General features: G+C 45.6%; 1 protein-coding gene across 12 annotated transcripts in view; it reads right to left on the reverse strand.

Annotated features, from left to right (window-relative positions):
* Positions 1-5,614: 5,614 nt before the first annotated feature.
* Positions 5,615-21,696, reverse strand: part of ZC3H12C (zinc finger CCCH-type containing 12C) — a 46,210-nt gene continuing 30,128 nt past the window's right edge. For all 12 annotated transcript variants that reach the window (XM_005014577.6, XM_027468605.3, XM_038175603.2 and 9 more), the window contains 4 exons: positions 18,209-18,348; positions 14,900-15,134; positions 13,804-13,910; positions 5,615-12,624 (listed from right to left, as the gene is read on the reverse strand). In XM_005014577.6, coding sequence (XP_005014634.2) covers positions 11,225-12,624; positions 13,804-13,910; positions 14,900-15,134; positions 18,209-18,348 — 1,882 coding nt within the window. In that variant the 3' untranslated portion in view covers positions 5,615-11,224. The remainder of the gene's footprint in view (positions 12,625-13,803; positions 13,911-14,899; positions 15,135-18,208; positions 18,349-21,696) is intronic.

The following is a 21,696-nucleotide window of genomic DNA, read 5'->3' on the forward strand; positions in this document are numbered from 1 at the left end:
TTTTTAAAGCTAACAGTGTTTAAAGAATGACTTAAAATGCTACAGCATGCAGAGTGAGTATGCTTCAATTTTCCCATGATACCAAAATCAGATTTATTTACCCGTGTATCTGTTTTTATCCTGCAAAAGCCAGTTGTGTCTGGGCATTTACCAGCACCAGGAAGCACTGGTTTCAGTGGTACCTTCCCCATCTACAGTTTCTCTCACTGCCAATCTCCTCCCACACCCCTTCAGGAATTGCTGCAAGACTTCTCAAACACCAGCAGTGTTACTACTTCTAAATCGTAACCACACATCTTATTCGCTTGTACTCAGGTCCTGGAAGTTCCCAATTTCCGTGCCAGCAAGTGATTTGTGTGGGAAGCAGGGGCTGCAGCATAAAATTTGATGTGGTGTTCCCGCATGTTACGTGCTGCGGTTGTGCTGGTAAACATGAAACAGAGGAACACAGAGCTTTGAGGGCTTCTTACTTTTAACGAGCAATTCATTCCCCATGCTTGTTAAACGATGAAGAGAGTCTGGTAATTAAAAGTCTTTTCCTGATTCCCTCTGAATAAAATTGGGGTTTTTTAATACTTGCTGATGAAATGTTTCTTTAAAACGATCACAATGAGAGGTTGGCTCTATAATCAGTATTTTAAATTCAGCGTTCCTATTCTGTGTGTATTCAGAATATGGTGTGTTTAAGGAAGATCATTGTCAAAAAGGAAAACATTTTTCAAGCCACTTCAACGATGAATTTCCACAAAAAAAAAAAGGAAAATACGCATTTTTTTCAGTATCTTCACACACAGAAACCCAGCGAACAGCATGTGTTTGATGCTGAAAGGAAGAGATGTCTGAAATAGTATTGGCTGTGATTGAATGTTCTACAAATACGTCCTATATCTTGTGTATTTATCCACAATGCAGCTTATTTCAGCCACCTTTGGAAGCAGTTTTAACAGTCTTACTCACGTCATGCTCAGTCGTCACCTGTGTTGTCTGCATTAGCAAATTAATCCTGTAAAACTATTCCCTGAGTGGGTTTTAGGGTAGGTGCTTTGTAAGGCTAAAGTTTGCCATCAAAACTCTACTGGTATGTGGAAAAAATAAAAAATAAAAATAAAGAAGTTGACTTGGGCATGCAACAGTTGTTGAACAAAGTTGGCCCTGGTTTTTGTGAGCTGAAATTCAATGAAAGTTCTCCATGTTCTTGGGGAGGGGGGTTCTTGGCTACAGGAAAAACATTTTTCTTAAATCATTCTTTTCTGGTGTTCCCTCATTCTGCTGGCATCTTTGAAACAAAATTCATTCAGACATTGCATTCAGGAATTTGGTACTTCAGAGCAGTTACAGCGAGTGAAGTACGGCTCTTACGATGTTGCTGCATGACTCTATTTATTGCTTTTGTGTAGTGCCTGTGCTAAATCTCCTTGACTTCTCTGTGTCTTTCTGTGCAGGTTACAAAAGTACGATCTCTTGCAGCCATTAGGATAGAAACGAGGTAAAGATCAGCAGAAGACCTGGGGTCTGCCAAGGCCTGCATTGCGCTTCTGTAAATCTGGACAGTTCACAGCACTTTAAATTAGGTGCTGCCTGGTCCACGAAGACTTTTCTGCAAGGACCAGGAAGTGCTATTAAAACATTACAGTAACGCTCGGTTCTCTCTGATCTCTCTAAATCTTTCCTTCGTTGTCTTTTCCTGGGAGAAAATCCTCTCTTAGAAGTGCTTCAGTTGTTGTTCTCCCCCGTAAAGCAGGACCTGGCAGTAAGCTATCGGCCTTTAACATGCGATGGGACGTGTTAGAGCGAACGGTGGTGCGGCCACTTCAGGGATCTTGAAGGCTTGGACCACAGATGACACAGTGTGGGAAGCCTGCCTCTATCCAGCCTGGGTAAAGCGAGACGAGAGTAGATACTTTCCAAGTTTTATTGGTTTTCTACACAATTTCTAATAGCCTCGATGATACATGAACAATGTCAGGTGACTTTTTTAATGTCAAGCGACCGATTTAGTATGCCTGTACATACATTTCCAGTGTAAGATCCTGTTGCTACCTGCCTTTTTGTACGCTATTAGAACGTGCATACTGTGTATACGTAATGCAATGAGTTGTGCACCCTGCACAAAAAGCCTGAATAAATGGGTTTTAATGTTAACCTGAAGAATCACTATTCTTTTGACGATCAGTCTTGCTAATTGTTAGACTGTGCCATTGTTCGTTTCACTGGGAGCTTTCAGTTTGTGGTACGAGTCCATACTGGAGTTTCCACCTGTGTGTTTTGTGCTGTGGTCAGATAAGCTGTGAGGGAGCGGATTTGCAAAGAACGGATCACTCCTGAAGGAGAAGATGGGGACTGGTAAATAAGGCACTTGGTAATTAAGCTGATGGATAAGTGAATTATTGGGAATATACCAAACCTTGGAAGCATTTGTGTTGGTCACATTGCCATCATGGCAAATGGCCACAATGGCTTCCCAGGCTGAGATCCGTGTGGGTCGATCCCTTGGAGGAATTGCCTGAACCTGTAAAAAGTGTAAAGCACGGGTCTGAAGTTATTGGCCAAACTGCCAAGCGAGGGAGCTGCCCAGGGCCCACGAGCCTCCTGTTGAGCTTGGACGCTGTCTTGGTACTCACACCATGCCTCGTGGAGGCAGCCCGTGGGGACAGTGTGCGACCTGCACCTTCACCACCAGCTCAAGCAGGACCACCACGTGCGTGGGGTTCAGGTTCAGGATCCCAAGAGGGACCTGAAACCCTGCACGGTGGGATTTCAGCCTCTGCTTCGCAAATTAAGGCCAGCACTGGGGCTTGGGACATGCTTGCCTAGCATTCATCAGTTCCTTTAAAACCACTGATGCCTCCCGTTCCCTGCGTGGCCCGTGCTGGCGATAGGGATGTTCTGGGGCTGAGGGGGATCAAGGCACAGCAGCCTCAGGTAGCAGCAGCTTTATTTCTCAGTTGCCATCTCCTGGAGGGCTGCGGGGAACACTCGTGCACGTCTCAGCTTTGTTGGCTCTGAATTTCACTGTGAGCCAGATTTAAAGTGTTTCTGCCGTAGCTGCACCTGGGAGCAGCCTCCTTCCTCTAAGTTGTTTACTTCAAGTTCCTGACGGTGAAAGGTAGCGAGGCGCTTTCATGCAAATGCATTTCGGTACAGCTGCAAAATGTTCCCGAGGATTTTATTTACCATTATGCTGCCTTTGCCGATCTCTGCCCACAGCGTTTCTTGGCTTCTCTTGTCAGCGTGCAGGTTCCCTGGTGGATGCTCTGCAGGCAGGGAGTTGTACAAGATGACGTGTAATATATTTGTAAGAGCTTGAATTAAAAAAAAAAAAAAAAAAAGCAACAACAACAAAAGTGGTTTTGACATAATGAAAGCTTTGGGCTATTACTGCTGCCGATGGCTTTGTTTGAAACGTGGCAGCTCTGCCACAGCCCTAGAGGCTGCCTGTTTGCCAAGGGCCGGCAGGGCTGGTGGCTACAGATTTACAAGGTGAAAATGGTGCCACAGGATGTTCCCTGCTCATCCCTGTGGACTGAGGATTTTGCCCCAGTGAGGATTTTGCTATTGAATTTAGCAGGCGGGAGGTTGGCCCTCGATGCGGGTCTGTCCAAAGAGCCTTTGCAGCGGAGCTGTGTGATGAAAAACACTGCGTGGTGGTGAGGGGGTGCCCTGCATGGACACACAGCACAGTGCACGAGCACTGCCTGCTCTGCACGGCCCAGCACAGCCTCACCTAAAGCCATGTCCTCCCTCCCTCCATCTGCAGTCCCCGTGTTTCAGAGCTGCTGCCTCCGTGCTCAGCCTGGGCAGGGCAGCAGCAGCAGCCTGCATCCATCCCTATCCCTGTACCTTGTCCCAGTCTCCATGCAGGACAGTTCCCATCTCCCACCCCAGCCCCCTGTGCCATTATCGCTCCTCCAGGCCCTCAGTATCAGGTCACCGAGCGCCGGGCTGCGATCGGGGGGGGATCTCTGCAACGCGAGCCCGCCTGACGCGGAGCAGCCGCCAGGCAAGCGCCGATCGCCATCTCCTCACCCCCTGCTCCTGTTGCTCGCGCTTCAGCAGCTCATGTAAATTAATTGCGGCGTTTAATTTCCTCCCGACCCACCTGCTGCTCTTGGCAGGCTCCTTTGTGGAGCAGGAGGGGGAAGCAAAAGGCCAGCCCTGGCTTTGGGGGCTGTTAATGGGACGCCAGCTCCGAGGCTGTGGGGCCTAGGGGTGGCGCAGCGACATGGAGCCTCTTTCTCTAACCTCTGCCACAACGCCTGTGTGGAGCACAGACCTTTCTGAAGCAGATGATCCCTCACCCATCTCTCCAAGCTCCTGTGAAGCTGGAGGACGCTGCCCAGTGTGGCACCAGTGGGCTTTTCCTGTGTGTGGGCACAGCCCCATGGGGAGCGTCCCCGTGTGGGCCTACACGAGCCGTGCTGTGGCTCCGCCATCTGAGGCACTGCCAGCTGGCATCAGGACAGGCAACAGAGACACCGTAAGGACACTTCAACCGGCATCAGGAGCTATCTGTGAGACGAGGCCGACCCCCCCAGCTCCCCACCCCTTCCTTTCAGGTAGCTGCAGAGAGCAATGAGGTCTCCCCTGAGCCTCCTCTTCCCCAGCCCAAACCCCCCCAGCTCCCTCAGCCGCTCCTCACAGGCCTTGTTCCCTAAACCCCTCACTGGCTTCACTGCCCTTTGGACATGAATGTCCCTGTTTTCCTGCAAACAAAAGGTCTCTGGGCCTATTGTGTGGAGACACAAAGGAATTGATTTAGAGAACGACTTCAAACACGTGGCCAGACCACTGGCCAGTGCTGCACCGCTCAAGTACACGGCCAAGGTGACCTGGCCTTGGGTCATAAGCTGTCTCCTCCACCCAGTGGAGGTGAAATTCACCTCCACCCGGCCCTCTGCTGCCACACACTCTGCTGGACCTGCAAACATTGGTTTACTGGAAAGCAGTAGTGGGAAGTCAAGAAACTGTGGTTTATCCTATGGGGCACCCGCCCGGTGCACAGCAGCCGGTAGTGCCCTGGTGAAGGAGCTGTGAGCACCCAGGACAGCCCTGCCCCATCCCATCCTGGTTTCAGACAACAGTGAGATCAAGGTGTTTGCCCTCTAGCAGCAGTTCAAGAAAAAAAAAATAAATCTGTATAGGATAAAAAGGCAAAACCTTGGGGAGGTTGATCAGGAGCCAGGCGAGCACCCAAAGAGCCATCTCCCCCCACCTTGTGTAGCATTAAAATGGCAGGGATGGAGGGGAGGGGAATAAATCAGGCTTTTTCATCACAAAATGCTGGTTCTGCCCAGACAGAAACATCAAAGGCACCTTCCCAGTTCTACTCCAGTGCCCCTGTTTGCCCTGAAAGGAGGCGAAGCCACGCGCTGTGCTCAGCCCAGGTGCAGTAACGCAGCTGATGCACACAGCTGTGCAGAGCATCCCATCAGGCAGGTTACCCACGCTCACAACTCATTTCGGGCAATGCTGCCTCATTTCTCAGGCCAACTCCATCTGCACCCACCTCAGCCCTGCCGGGCTCCTTGCCCCAGGGCTGGCAGGGCTCTCTGTGCACTCACTGCTAACTTCTATGCTGCTCGAGGTTTCTATTTTATGAAACAAAACCAGCCCATCAGTGAGAAAAATGAATCTTTATTGTTTTCTCTAAAAGCAGAATTCGAGGTACATGTTTCTTTTTTTCTTTTTTTTTTCTTTTTTTGTATGGTTTAGACGGTGGCTTTAAGGTGTGAATTGTCACCTCACAGAAACAACACAGAACAACCAGTGGAGGAACCACGAGCAAGTTTGACAATTGCTTTATCACGCAGTCCAAACATGACTTTTAACTAACGCTTTTGCCAGAGCTGGCTTCAGGACAACATTAAAATCTCGCCTACTCAGTACAAGTACAGTCATAATGAGGGGAAAAAGAACTACAAAACACAATTATTGCTGCTGTATCTGCATTTCTGTTTCCTTGCACGATGTTCTGTAATATGCTGGTAAAACATTTCTTAAATACCAGTGTAATTAAGCACGTTGTTCATATAACGTAACCAACCAGCCAACCTCACTTGTTAAATGAGACTTCATCTGAGCACGACGACAACAAAAAGGCTGCCTTACAAAAATGGAGAGGTTTTTAGGAGGTGTGATTGTTACACCTTTGAGACAGCGAGGATGAGATGTGCAGAAATGTCTGAACAGAGTTTGTTTTTTTCTGCGTGCTTTCAGTGCTGGCAGCAGCAGTGAGCCCTCACCTCTGCAGGGCAGCAGGCTGCTCCCAGCTGGTCCCGACGTGCTCAAGGCCCCGACTCCTCCAGCACTTGCACACATGCCCACCTTGATTCGTGCCTTCTCCAATTCCACCAAAAGCAGCCAGTGCACGCATTTGTGCTGAAGTCAGGCGTGTGCGTAAGCACTCAGGAGACGGGGCCCTAAATGGCAGCTAAAGCTGAGCGAGGGGAGGAGACCTACTGCAGCCATTTACACTTCAGAGGTGAACGGGTAGGCAGAGGAATAAACAACTCGAGCACGCATTGTGCCCATCCCTCGAGACCTGAAAACAGAAGATGGAAAATGATTTGCATCACACTCACGGCTATTAACAGCTCGGTGCATTCAGTGCCTGCATAAACAGCTCCTGTATGTCAGGCACCAGCGTACTGCTGCACGGAAAACCCAGTGTGCAGGGGTCGGATCCACCCGTGTGGAGATGTTCTGCGGGTGACAGATCACGACTCCACCAGCTCCTGGGGAAGCCTGAAGACATCCATGAACGATATGAAATGTATGCTGCAACAGCTGAAGGTGAAGTCTGAACACACCTCGTGTTATCTACTGAAAGGTCAGCTGGAACAACCATTTCATCACACATATGGTTTGGGGATTAGTTACAGGGTCAGTCCGAACAATGCACACACACACATCGACCTGCAACAAAATTCCTAGACTAAACTTCTCTATAACTTACAAAGTATATAAAATGCATGACTTGACATTTAAAAAACCTCAGCCCTTTTGTAAGAAAACAAAACAAGGCCATAGGGATTTGTTTTGTTTTGAGCTTTAATCTGTTGTTTTTTCAACAGCTTAAGTTCCTAGGCTAAATAAAAAATATAAACGGCACTCCACCACGGCCTTATAATGCAAGGAATAAATTAGCAAGAGTCACACTGTAAATCAAAATAAATAATTTCTAAATTACTTTTATTAAAAAATGGTCTCTTTAATTGCACAGTATTTTAATTTCTCAGTAGCAATGCAAAGTCAGTTGGGTGTTGTATTGTTCTAAATGCTTTAGACAGTACAAAAAGCATCATCTCGCATTTTTTTCCTTTTCAAGCTTCACACGTCAAAAACGTCAAAGTTGGTCAAACCAGCAACTGATGGGACTGACATGGGTTTTGGTAGCCTCGCGAGGTGCTGCGGCACCTCTTCCCTGGGCACTGCGTCCTCCCTGTCACCCCGCGGGGACAGGAGCCGCCGGCTCCCCGCTCCAAGTGAGGTACTCCGGTTTGCACCGACGGGTTTGGTATTTTTGGAGAAGTGTTCACCAGTAGCTACTACTTTCACAGCAGAAGGTCGGCAACGAGTCAGTGACAGTCCGCGTACTCGAAGGCTGCCAAAGTCCCCTTCACGGGCATCCCCAGGCTGGCACTCCTCCTTTTTGGGGTGTTCCATGAACACGGCAGCCCTGTGGCTCTCCCCGGAGCTCTTCTGCAGCAGAGCCCCGAGCTACAGTTCAGACATAGCCCGGACAACGGGACACCTGAAAGGATGTGGCCTTACCTCAGAGCATTAGCGGTAGTTGGCAAGTGAGTTTAAGGTATTAAAAAACAAAACAACAAAACAACAATGTGACATTTCAGGATTTTTTTTTTAAAAAGACATCTTAGTGATTAACACTGTCGCAGCCCGGGCACGTTGAGCTCTAAGTCAGGTATCCACGGGGCATTTTAGGAACTCTAAATATTGGCAACACACTTCGTTACAAAACTGCTGTGGGCAGATGCCAAATGTCAATGTGCGCTCAAAACACCGTGTATCTACACACCAGTACTGAGGGAGCTGTAATGGCTTGGATTGTATTTAAAAATACGGAGTTTCTGCTAAGTATCAAAACAACTCTTGAGTAGTGAAGACAAGGGTAAGCGCTGCCCTGTTTTTAGGGGTGGGACAGGGCTAGCTGTGCTTTATTCTCTGTAACCCCAGCACTTGCAGCAAAGACAACGTTAGCGAGCCACCTTTTGCTGTTTAAGATGCTGTGGTTCAGTTATTTGCATCAACACAACCACACCACCAGGCGCAGTACTGAGCAGTACCACCGTGGTCATGCCTAGCACTCGTTTCCTCTCCACAGGGTGTGAAATACACAGATTGATCTCCTCCTCGAGGGGGAGGTCGCACACACCTCCTCCTTCCCTCTGCTACTCACATCAACTACAAAGGAAACACCAAGGCCAACGCTTTGTCCACTGCGCGTTTTCTTTACCCAGGGTAAGGGCCTAAGGGGAACTAGCACATCATTGCACAACACTGAGAACCACCGAATATCCCCCGTTCTTCTACTTTTAAAGCATTTTCAGTGCTTCAGCACAAAGCACACAACGTATGGAAAGGATTTCCCCCCCCAGCACCACACTTCTTGGCACGGCGGCGCTGCTCGGAGCCTTCTGAGGCTCGTGTGACGGGCAGGAGAGATAAAACGCCTCGATTACAAGCACACGCTTCTGTTGGCCTTCAAGGAATTCATCTTTTGGCAGAAGGGAATTCCTACATAAGAATGAATGTAGAAACTCACCAAAAACACAAACACAGGAACTGCAGTACTAAAACAGCTGCACCTACACTACGGTGGAGTACTTCAGTGTAATTCAGTTTTTAAAAAATCTTAGAGTACGACTGAGACGAGACCCATCTACCACTCCAAACCTCAGCGCGAGCGCTGCATCAGCCTCTAGGTTCAGACAAGCTCTACGGACAGCGACCCACCACACCACGGGACAAACTACTGCCAAGCAGACAACTCAGGCTAATTATGTACAGCACCTCCTGTATTGTCACAGGGACAGGCGAATGCAGATCCCAGGCCAAATCAGCAGTGAAAGCTGTCTGGAACACTACTTCCTGAATTAGTTTGCTGAACACGGTTCAGATTATTGGATATGTCTATAAGCACAATGCTCTTTAGAAGCATTTACTGTATACCCAAATCCTACTCGCCGCAACACATGGTGTCGCGCAAGTAGTGAAAATGTCTTCGTATTCAAAGGTGCTTGGACATCATTTTCAGGCAGCATTTTACCTTTATTTTAGTGAGTTTACACTACAAAGATTTTAGAAGGAAGAAGATGCCAATAGTTTCTTTCTTTCTTTTTCTTTTCAATATGTGAAATTGAGACAGACACCTAAATAAATATCTATTTTTACTCACCTAAGTCTATTCTATGTCTGAAAACTCTAATTTTCCAATAAGGGATAAAATGTTGCCCAAAAGACTATAGTTATACGTTTGTGTTTCTACTAAATCTACAAATCAAAATAGTTCTCAGTTAAAAAGATACAATTTGTATCAACAGTAAAAGGTACTTTCTGGTTCTTCAGGGCCTTTAAATTCCAGCAAGTGTACCAAAATTATCAGCAGTAAACTAGTGGTTTTGTAACACTGAAAAACATTACAACGGATGGAAACCTAAAACTGTAGGTAACTGACTATGTCACGTTAAGTACAACTGACATCAATTGCAAGATCTATGTCTATTTTTTTAATATATATATATATATATAAAAGCTTATGAGGTGCTAGTAAAACCCATGACTTTAACCAGAAATATCCCTTACTAGTACTAAAACAGACTTGTTTTGTCTCTTTCTAAAACTACACTATTTGTGGCAAGAATCGGGCCTCCATGATGCAACAGGCCACGGACTAACCTCAGGAACACGTACAGCCTCTTCTCTCCCCGCGACCCTCCCTCCCCAACCGAAACAGAAAAGACAAAAAGTTTAAGTTATTATTTTGAGCTACAATATCATTACCATAGTGCAGTTAATAAACGTTGCATATCCTCAACACACAAACCCTTTTCAGGCCAGCCTTGATAAATAGCAAGAAAAACAAAAAAACAAACAGTATCTTAAATACAAAACTTGCATTGAGATAATTAAATTCATTTAAAAACAGGTAAATATTTTATGAAAAGCGTATTTTATCCAGTACACTGGTGCAGCAATACAAAGAAAAACACATAAACAACTAAACAGAACCCTACGAGATTTCAGGCCCCTTTCTACTGACCAGGAGTACAGGAAGCTGGAAAACAGCACGTGGGAATTGAAACCAGGTGGCCTGCTTCTAGGAGGTACTGAGTGTTTGCAGTTTGTGGCAGGTTCAAAGGGGGCTGCAAATTCTCAGCACCTTTGAAAATCAGGCAGTAAGGCTTTCCACCTTACCCATAAATTAGTAAAAAATAATAATAAAAAAATTGTCCTCTGATTGCATTTGATCTTACTAATCAACTGCATCAACAAAACATGTAACTACTTAAACAAAACAAAGAGCAATGAAAAGTGCCATACTATAAATTACTAATATATCGTTACCCATTTCACCGTTAACTGGTAACTCAATTATTCGTTTAAAAAATAAAGTCAGTGCTGTAGTAAATCTTTGTTTCCTATAAATATGATTATAACACAAAAAAAAAGCCCACAAAAAACGAACAAACAAACACGGTGTTGTAAAAAGTTCAAAAACTTGGCTTGAAATTTGTCTGCTGGAAGAAGCAAAATCCTCTCTCTGCAGGTCGTTTTGACACCACGCAGCCCAAGGACAAACATCCAGCAAGTTAAAAAACAAAACCGAAAGTCGCAACAACATGTAACAAGGATAGAAAGTGCTGCATATAAACCCCTGATGCACCAAAGATTATAACCAGAGACGACAGATTTTTTTTTTCATATATATATATATATATATATATATTAATTTAAACTGGAGCATCCTCCAGCCATGAAAATAGCCATTTAAAAAATTTTCAAACTAGAACACAAAACATACCGGGTCCTTCGGATGCACGGGGCTATACATACAGACTCCATGATACAGCATTTCACATAAATGGATTACTATTATAACCTCCTTGCTGAGAAGGAGATCCCAAATGCTATTGTAGCAAACCTCCCTCAGCATTAGAGCTGAGCTGAAAAACTACTAGACACCACAAAGATGCATCATCTCTCAATAACCTAGCTGAGACTTCTCCACTAAGATGGCTGCGGCCAGCTGCTGCGCGTCCGTCACGTGGGGGTTCTTCTTCATGACGATCCTCACCAGGTCGGGGGGGAAGATGTTGCACAGGTTTATGTAAACCTTCTCCCTGGTGTCTTGGTGCCTCGGGGGGTCTTGAGGGATCCCGCAGTAGGGTACGCGCCAGGCCTGGTCCTGCTGTTCGGGCAGGCTTTGGAAGGCAAACTGCTCGTAGCAGGGCTGCGTGGGGTTGCTGGGCAAGGAGTAGGTCTGGCGGTAGCTGTAGGCATCGACCCCGTAGCTCTGCCTGTCCCAGCTTCCAAGCCCGTCTTGGGCAGCGAAAGGCTTCCTGTGTCTCAGTGGAGAGCTGTCGTACAAACGCGAGTCCGAAATGCTGTCGATTCGGGTGGACACGAGGGCTCTCCCCAGGTGCACGGCCTTGGAGTGCGGCGAGCTCTGCGAGGCCGGGTAGTCGCTGGGGCAGCTGGAGCGAGCACCCACCACGGGGTGCTGCAGGTGCACAGCCAGGTACGGGATGGGAGGTTTGTGGTGGTGCTTTGGTTCTTCGTGGCTGTAGCTCTGCACTCGGGCTAGAGGCTCGTGGTAGCTCTGCAAGAAGGGCTGGGAGTTAAGGCGGCCGTGGGGGTGCATGTGCTGGCACTTCAGGTTCTCCTCCAGCTGCGGGTCGGGCGAACTCATGTAGGAGCGGTCGCTGTACCCCACGTAGGAGTCGCTGCTGCCACAACTAACGCTCCCCTCGCTGCTGCAGTCAGAAGCCACGGAGCTGATCCTGTAATCTGTGTCCAAGGAGAAGCGCCTCTCGGGACTCCGTGGACCAGATATACTCAGATTTGAATACGCATTCAGCATGGAGTAGTACCCTACGTCCACGGGAGACTCACATTTTGGATACTGGTCGTAAGGCATTGGCGTTCCGTGATTTTTGGTTGCCATCATCACCGTAGGAGGATATTGTCCCTGTGGTCGTTGATCCTGAGGTGGGAAATGAACTCCGGATGGAAGGCCGTTGGTTAAAGGTGCAGTGCTTTGGGGTTTTGCAGCAGAGGAACTTGGTATGCTAACTAAGGAAGGTACAGACCTGGTTTCCAATTTGTTTTTGGTGGGAAGCTTTTCCTCCAAGTCTTGGTAGACTTGAGTCCTTATACTAGGATCTGACTGCCTCTTCGGAGCGGCACGCTTAAGCTCAGAAGTGCCATCATTCTTAGTACTACAGGGAACACTATTGCTTTTTACCAGTCCTCCTTCACTTGTAGTTTTGGCAGCTGTGCTTCGAGACATGGCACGAAGCTCATCAGCTACAGATCGCTGAGGCTGATTTCCTCTTTCTGGGTGATAGTATTTGCACTTGTGTCCATAGGTACATTTCTTCCCTGTTAACACAAACATAATGAGATTAAAAACATGAAGCAAAATCCGTTAACTGTTAAACAATGAAAATGCCTCTCATTTAAAGTTTTGCTGACAATTTGAAAGATTGATCAGAGCACCTCTTCTATAAAGACAGACAGAGGGAGTTGGGCTGTTCAGCCTGGAGAAGAGAAGGCTCCAGGGAGACCTTACAGCAGCCTGCCAGTACCTATAAGGGGCCTGCAGAAAAGCTGGGGAGGGACTCTGTCAGAATGTGTAGTGATAGGACAAGGGGAATGGCTTTAAATTAAAAGAGGGGAGGTTTAGATTAGATATAAGTAAGAAATTCTTTGCTCAGCAGGTGGTGAGGCCCTGGCACAGGCTGCCCAGAGAAGCTGTGGATGCCCCATCCCTGGAGGTGCTCAAGGCCAGGCTGGATGGGGCTTTGGGCAACCTGGGCTGGTGGCAGGTGTCCCTGCCTATGGCAGGGGGGTGGAATTTGATGATCTTTAAGGTCCCTTCCAACCCAAACCTTTCTATGTTTCTAAAAAGATCTTGCAAATGGTTTTGTGTGACACGGTGAGATCTAGGATCTCCTTTCCTGTATTGTCAGTAAAAGAGGCAATGGTAATGTGCTGAAGCAACTGCTCTAGGAACACAGACCAACACCACCTTCAGCTTTTTGAGCTGAACATGATGCCATCTGTGTGTATGCACACACTTGCTGTATTGTGCTAAGGAGATACAAAAGTGGGAAACTTAACATGAAAATCGTAGTCATAAGAGCAGCAAAGTCAAGATGCCGGTGTGCCTGTAAGGAAGGTGAGTAGCTAAACGTCAGGCAGCTTGATCCATTTTCTGGCAGAAAACTTGGATGTGCTATAGACAAAGCATGTTACAAAATGGTTTTCTGGAGACTGAATAATTTAGGTGGTGTTTTGGATCTCTTCCTACCAATGATTAATGAAATTACTCCTTTAGTTCAACTGGTACACAGAAATGTTCTTTAGCTAGCACATGAAAAAAAAATCGCTTTGGTCTCCACTAACTCCAGTGCTCAGCTTTTCAAACATTCTCAGGCTAAGACAGTAATGTAAGAACTTCTGTTTAAAAGTTTTATTTTTGGCAGTGTTAAAGTAAAGCAGGAGTTCAGTCCTGAGACCCAGCAGTACAGAAAGCTCATGGATAGAAGAACAAATTACCATATGGACAAGGTTGCTTCTTATGTTCTGGCACAATAGGCTTCTTCCTAAGAAAATTGTCCAGACTTGGGCCATGGCGGCCAAGAGGATCATCAGGAGGCATAAATCTATAAGGCAACAAAGAAGTGTTACGGAAGCAAATGCCTTTTTATATTCCTCATGCAATGACCAAGAACCTCATGACTGCGTCCCACGCCGTAAGCTGCCATGCTATCATCTTTAAGCCTGGGTACTTTCAGAGCTGCTTTGAAATCAGCTGCAGCTCTTGACATCCCTGTCCTGCAGTGATGCAAGGCCACCTTTCTGCTGCAGGTACTACCTGAGAGACCGGTCATACAAACAGACTGTGTGGACACCCCTCGTTGGCTTCAGGCAGCTCTAGTCTGGCCCAGCTGACTGCTCTGCAGCAGGGCAGGGCTGCTCACAACCCATTCCTAAACCAGTGGGAGGGCAGCAATTTCCTAAAACACCACAACTAGATTTGCAAAACTGTGTGGATTGAAGTCTTTTGACTTTGTCAAAGTCAAAAGAGTGTCAAAGTCTTTTTCATCATTACTGAGGCACTCAACTACAAGTGTCTGCTTGGCAGAGTACTGAGACCTTCCCACTACAAGAAGACATCAGTATTAATTGCAAGTGACACTTAGGCATTTACAAGAATTTACAAGAATTTACAAGAGATGGATCAAGGTAGATGGTTCAGCTAGAGACCTCCTGAGGTCCATTCCCATGTGGGTCATTCTATGACTTTATGATTTAGGGGTCTAACCATAGGCACCCCAAAATTCTGGCTCAGTACATCAAGAAAATTGGAATACAATACTGTAACATATGTACAATATAGCATATACATTGGCATACACCAGAAGCAGCAAATGATTTTACAATATAAAGATATAAACATATTGCCATAAAAAAGTCTGGCAAAAATAAACAAGCTCAAGTATTTTTTATTGAGAATACCAAATCTATGACAAACTATTCCTTCTATTTTCCTGCATGTACTTAGTGATTAGGGTAGAAGATAAAAAATCCATACATGTCTTCAAACTGTCCTTTCCTCAGTTATTTTACTTACGAGGATAGAATGACTTACTTGTCATTAACAAATGAATACATCAGCAAGCGTTCATCTATGAACTTCTTCCATTCGGGCTTCTCATTAGCTAGATCCCTGTAGTTGTCATTAGAAACAATGATGCCATCTGACTCGAAGGCCAGCTTCACTATGAATCGGTCATCGTAGCATACCACCCTTCTCCCTTGTACTCGGCGGGACGGTGTGAACACAAGAATCTTCTCTTTTTCTAATTTACGCAAGATCTCTTGATCTACAAGGAATACGAATTAAAGGTCAAAAAATAAAAACAAAGTAAAGTTGTTTGTTTCACCTCTGAAGACATTAGATTTTAGGAAGAAAACCCAAGCATTTTGGAGTAACCATGTCTTAAAAGGCGACAGCCCTGCAGAAGATGTCTGATGTGTGATACTTGAAGTTACAGGCAGCAGCCAACCAGCAACACTTTCAAAACCAAACCAAAGCAAATGAAAACCTTCCGCTACCCAGCATTTCTCTAAGAGCAACACAGGGGACCTTGTTCACTTCGCTGTGGTTAAAAGAAACACTGCTTACCAAAACTCGTGTGAAAAACTCCCCTGCTTGAGGGAAAAAAAGTCTTAAATCTTACTCAATGTCAGTGATTAGGAAGATTTACCCAACTTACAGCCAAAGGTTTTCCGTAACTGAGCTCTGTGGTAATGATACAACTCTTCCATCCTGTTGTGGTACCCCGCCAGCAAGAAACATCTTTTGCAACAACGTCAATAGCTTAAATAAATAGATCTGCCTCGTTAAAGTCTCTCCCCATCATGAGCAGGGTATTCCTACTACCCACAAAGACTAGAAAACTTACGTTTTGTACAAACACTCAGGCTCTTCACAACTTTTAGTAACATCTGCTAAAAAGCCTTCTGATGTCATCTTGTAACCATATAAAAAAAGGAAGCAGAATTTTTATTTTTTATTTTTACTGCCAGTATTGGCTCAGAACATATCTTTCACTGAAGAGTTTTCAGTGTTATGTATGAAGTCTTAGCAAACCCAGAAAGGTTTCTCTTCATCCTGCTGAATAAGTGTTCAACGTTTGATGTAATTCCTTCTTGTCCTACACAGTCCTTCAGTCACCCCTCCAAAAGCATCCTCTCTTTCTCTCTCTTGAACCTGGAGACCCTGGGGAGCTCAGACTGCCAAGGAGGTGACCTGGACTACGACTCTGGGTGTAGCACCAGAGCATGGAGCGCTGGGGCACCCCTGCCTTCTGTTGTTTCTGCCAGCTATCACTCTCCTCAGAGCAGACAAGCTACAAAAGAAAAATAAGCAGAAAGCTAGGCGACACCTACAACTGCAGAAGACACTTGCATGCTGAATATGAGTCATGGCTTTTAATAATGGTTTAAATCTCAAATAACTCAGCTGTTTTGTAGCACAAGAAACTTGACAGGGAACATGTTCCACCCAGAAAAAAAAAAGACTCCAATACAGCACTGATATTACAAATAAGCAATATATTTCATGCAAGCATTTATCTGCTTACTAGAAAAAACACAGGATCAGAAATGATGTCCAGCCTTTTTGCAGGCATTTTTCTCCCCATTTGGTAGACGATGAGTGAGAGTCTGAAGGAAAGTGATTTTTCCCCATTAAGAAAGAACAAAAAATCTGTCAAGTCTAGAAGAATGACAGGTAGTACTAAGAAAAATGCAGTCATTACATAGTCCAAGAAGTTTCTTGGACAGTCTAACAGTCTAGAGCCATTAGTAAGTCATTTGAGACTTTTTCAAAATTCCAGTTGGCCAAGTACTTCAGATACCTATCTCTAGAGACGGAGTGTCAGCACAATGTATTTCGCAAGACTGTTGGCCAACAGGCTCCCTGCGTCCTGATACTTTTGTTTTACAGAAGACACAATAAACTGCTTTGGTTTTCCTTCCGTTTTCAGGGTCCATGATGACATGCAGGAAATTAATTTTTTGTGGTAGACAACTGGTCAACTCTGTGACCTCCTACTTGCTTGAAACTCCTTTATGGGTTTCTAGCCCTAGTCACAGCTCCAGCAGATGTTATGTTTCAATTCTAAATAGTCAACTCTTAATTACATAGCCAATGCTCTTCTCATACCTCAAACACTGGTACAGTGAAACAACTCGATCGAGACCAGCTCTTACGACAGGGAATACATCTTCTTTCTCAGGGTATTGTTTTCTGTATTATCTTTGCAATAGTCTATAGCAAACATTTACTTGACTACCTTCAAGAGAAAGGCTCCATACTGCCTCTGTTGAGGAGATGATAACAGCTTTCCAAATGCTTTCTTGCACTAACACTGCATGCTCTTGTAGCAATAGGGCAAAGGAAACAAAGAGTTGTAAAGACCTTTCCAGCTCTTCAGAAATGTACGTGCAAATCAAAGCATGCTTCCATAGTCTTTTAGAAGTCACAGCTACTATTCTCATAAGTTTCCCTTCCTTTGGACCAGAAAAGGTTCAGGTTGGAAATGAGGAGACATTTCTTTTCAGAACGAGCAGTCAGGCACTGGGACAGGTTTCCCAGGGAGGTGGTGGAGTCACCGTCCCTGGGGGTGTTCAAGGAAAGGTTGGACGTGGTGCTTGGGGACATGGTTTAGTGGGTGATATTGGTGGGGGGGGGATGATTGGACCAGATGATCTTGGAGGTCTTTTCCAGCCTTAATGGTTCTATGATTAAAATGAAAAAAAAAAAAAAAAAAAAGAAAAAAAAAAGCCCTAATTCTCCTGTTTCAACTTTAGGGCAGAAGGGGGACAACTCTCCATACTCCATACAGAACAAAGAAGCTGGATAAAGAAGTAAATGCCTCTACAGCTTTTTTTTTTTTTTAATAAACACATTTAAAACAGACATTTTCAAAAGCTTTCTCACTCGTTAACAGGAATGTTCAAAAGGAGAACTGTTCCCTTTCTGCCGGGATCATTCCTCACTCCCGGCGCAGGGCAGAGTGACTCACCGCAGGTGACTGGCAGACAGGCCGGGCTGGCAGACTGCTCACCACAAGAGCCATCGCTTGGTGAATCACTGCCTTCAAACCTTTGCTGCCACCGCTACATGGGCAGAACAGCTTTAAAAAATGGCAGTAATGTTCTTGAAGAAATAAGTAGCAATATTAAGGGAAAATTTATAAGGCGAGCAGAAAGGGAGGGCTTAGTGATAACATTGCTTTGCCTTTTTCCTCCCTGAAGATTGCAATGCAGTTGCTACACCAAAGACACCTTCTATTATAGTCTTTCATTTTTTATGACCTGTTCATTTGTGCAGTAGCATTCACATTGTACAAAGCATCAAACAAACCAGCAAAGGCAGAACAGAGCTTACCTGTGATGAGAGCATCAGGTCTTGACTGTTCTTTCCTCCATGCTGGCACAAACACTGTAACATCCTTATGGCCTCTTTCCAAAAACCAGTCTACTGCCAATTTGATCCCTCGACAAGAAAATACTTCTTTATTCCCGTGGCTGAAACACACATTAAAATTCCTTGTTATATGACTTTGCTTTTCTGTGAGCATACAAGGAACACAGCGAGACACAAATCTCCCCGTCCAGCATCATGTTTTCCACCTGCTCCAGGGTTTCTGAAAGTAACTGGAGGTCAGTCTGAGCCTTGCCCAAACGTTGCTATCACTTGCAAAATGGTATGGCAGAGGGACAACGAATCTGCTGAATATTTTTAACATCTCTGCACAGACTAGACAAATAGGAAAAATAAAAGCACAGATGTTAAAAATCCTCACAGCCCAACCAAAAATCTGGTGTGTAACAACCCCCATAGAGACTTGGTAAAGGAAGGCTGAAATACCCCATGAAAGAGTGCAACTTTTGGAGGAGATGCTGGCAATGAACACTGAGCCCCTGTGTTCACGGCAGCCTGAAGGGCCAGCGGGGAGCTCGGCGAGCTGCCATCTGAGCAGAGGAAGAGCAGGGGGACTCCTAACCCCAGGGGGTGGCAGGAGCTCTGCAAGACAGATGAGACTAAAATCAACAAGAAAAAAGTAAGAATTTGCTTAGTGCTGCACATAGGAAGGTGAAATTAATTATGTGTTAAAAAAAAACACGGAGAGACACAAGTTCAGCAGAATACGATCAGACACAAGCAAAACAAAAATGTGCGTCCATTGTGCAATAACTGTCTGAGGTAAGGCAAGGGATGCAATTATTTCATTTTCTGAAGGCAGATGAGTCCTCAGCTGACTTCCACATCCAATTTCAGACACTGCATAATACGAAAGATGGAGAGAAACTGGAGAGGATCCAAAAGAAAGCAAAATGAAACCTATGGGGAGAGCTTGGAAGAACTTCATGTAGTTAATCTGGGGAAAAAAAAAAGTCTGAATACGTTGGATGCAACTGAAACGTAAGACAGCAAGCAAGCATGGGCCTCCACAGAAAGTTTCTGGTCCCTGGGAGGCTGCAGGGGTGGCCTCTGTGAGGAGAGCTCAGAGGCTCCCCGTGGATACAGCTGCTACCAGTGTGCTGTCAACAGGCCTGCCAGAGAAGCTGGTGGTACCTCTGTGAAAATACACTTCAGAAAGGGAAAAAGCATGGCACAGTCAGAGGAGAAGGTAACGAGGCACCCCCAAGGCCAGAGGAGGAGGAGGAGGTGCTCTGTGGGAGAGCAGGGACCTCCCTCATAGGGGCTGCAGCAGGGATGGGGCCACACTGGAGCAGGTATAGCCCCAGAGGGACTGTGGCCTGTGGTGGGCCTGTGCCAGAGTGCAGGAAGAAAAGTATGAAAAGGAAGGAGCAGCACACAGAAAGAGATGTGTCCATTTGTTGGTGCCATCTCCTGCACCTCACCGCCTCACAGAAGGGACTGAACCTCCTGGGGAGGAGAGGAGCCTGCAGTGAGCGCGGGGATGAGGAAGCAGGGAGGAGAGGTGGTTGACGTGAAGGGAGTGTGGAAAAGATAGACATTTTCCCTCGTATTTTAATGTTTGTCTTTTTTTTTTTTTATTTTCCGATATCTGAATCAGTAATTAGATAATTACCACAGAGGGTGGACTAGGTGATCTTTGAGGTCTCATCCAACCTAGACGATTCTGTTATAATTGTTAACTGGTTATAAACTGAAATAAATTCCCCAAGTTGAGACTTTTCTGACTGCAACAGTACTTATTGATTTCCCTGTCATTATTTTGGGTTTTCTTGCTGCTGTTCCTCCTGTTTTCTCCCCTGTCCTGCCGTGGGGTGGTGCTGAGCAAGCAGCTGGCTGGGCGCTTGGCTGCCAGCTGGGGCCAGCCCATCCCGGTCCCACTGGGTAGGGACAGGAAAGTCACCATCATGTGTGTAAGGAACAGCTAAGCAATGCACTAGAAAACCCCTTCTAATCAATTAACGGGACAATCTGCCTAGGGGTGTTTTGAGATCTCCTCATGGGAGACGTTTAAGAACAAGCCAGATGGCTCCTCTGGGGCTGGTCCAGGCTCTGCATACAAGGAGGCCGGCAGTTTTTCTAAGGTTTTCCCAACCCCACAGGTTCATGAAGCAGAAGAGACACACGGGCACAGCAGCAGGCCACTAGCTTTCACCTGACAGGTTGTTGCATACACTGCATCACCTGCTTTTCCAGAAAGGCAGGAGGTATTTCATTCACTGAGGAGCAGTTTGTGATGGGGACAATATGGTGACACACTTAAAGGTTCCTACTTTCAAGTTGCTAAGTAAATATAAACACAATAAAAGTTATTAAACAACTTTTTTTTTTTTTTTTTTTGGTAGAACCATTCTAAATTATCAGGTATTTCTTCCTTTCTAAAGCACAGCACTGCCATATGTTCCTTGATAACTTGAGGGAACTCGAGTACCTGTGCCCTGGATGAAGTGCTACAGGAATAGTGAGGAAGAAAATTAGCAACTGTGTTCAGATTCCAGAAGCCCGCACAGGATGTGGCCTACACCTTCAGAGGTGTCTAAAGGTGGTGAATTGTGGCTAACACCTCTCACAAAGCACCATCCTCAGCAGAGGCTGTGTTGAAGGTCACAGGCCCAAAAAAAAGAAGAAAAAAATAGAAAAAAAGAAGACTACCACATCTCTGTTTTAAGGAAGTAATTGCATTATTTCCTCTCCAATGATGCTGGAAACAGGACCTGGGAACGTAAATCACATACCAAGATACTGCAATGGCTGCAGACTGCAACAATCAACATTTGCGGGTTTTAGCTGGCACAAGGAACTCTCTAAGGATTGCTCAAGTCCATCTCCTTGCCTACAGGGCTATACTAGGAAGACTGTAGGGCACAAGAGATTTATTACCTTAACAGCCTGTTTAGCTATGGGTAGAGACCTCTGCAATAGTACTTCCCTTGTTTGGTAGAGTAATATAATGTAATACACCATTCCATTGTAATAACACAGTAATAATAAACTACGTAAATTATTTTTTTCTAGGCATCACTTTATATCATACAATTATTCTTGCATTTGTTTAGCTGAAAGAGCAGTATGTGAGGATTTTGTAACTTCCCAGGAACGGGAAACCAAACCATGCAGAGATGCATCACGTTTAAAATGCACACACACGCACAGAAAAGAAATGGCCAAGAGTATTTCCAGCCATGGCAAATGTAATTACACCTCCCTGCGATAACACACATGCAGGACTCCTGGGTGTGTTCAGAGGGCAGTCCAAGCAGCATGCTTTTATTTCTGAGGAGTGATGCGAGGTTTCTTCCCTGCACACATCAGTCAGCCTCCCTTGTGGAGCCTGATACAAGAAGTTACTGCTCCAGCTATCAGCAGATCGTGTGCAGCCATGCACATATTGCAATCCATTTTAAAACAGTCAGGAAGGGTTTCTTCCAGAT

The sequence above is a fragment of the Anas platyrhynchos genome, chromosome 1 (genome assembly GCF_047663525.1).
Source record: "Anas platyrhynchos isolate ZD024472 breed Pekin duck chromosome 1, IASCAAS_PekinDuck_T2T, whole genome shotgun sequence".
Taxonomy (NCBI): Eukaryota; Metazoa; Chordata; class Aves; order Anseriformes; family Anatidae; genus Anas; species Anas platyrhynchos.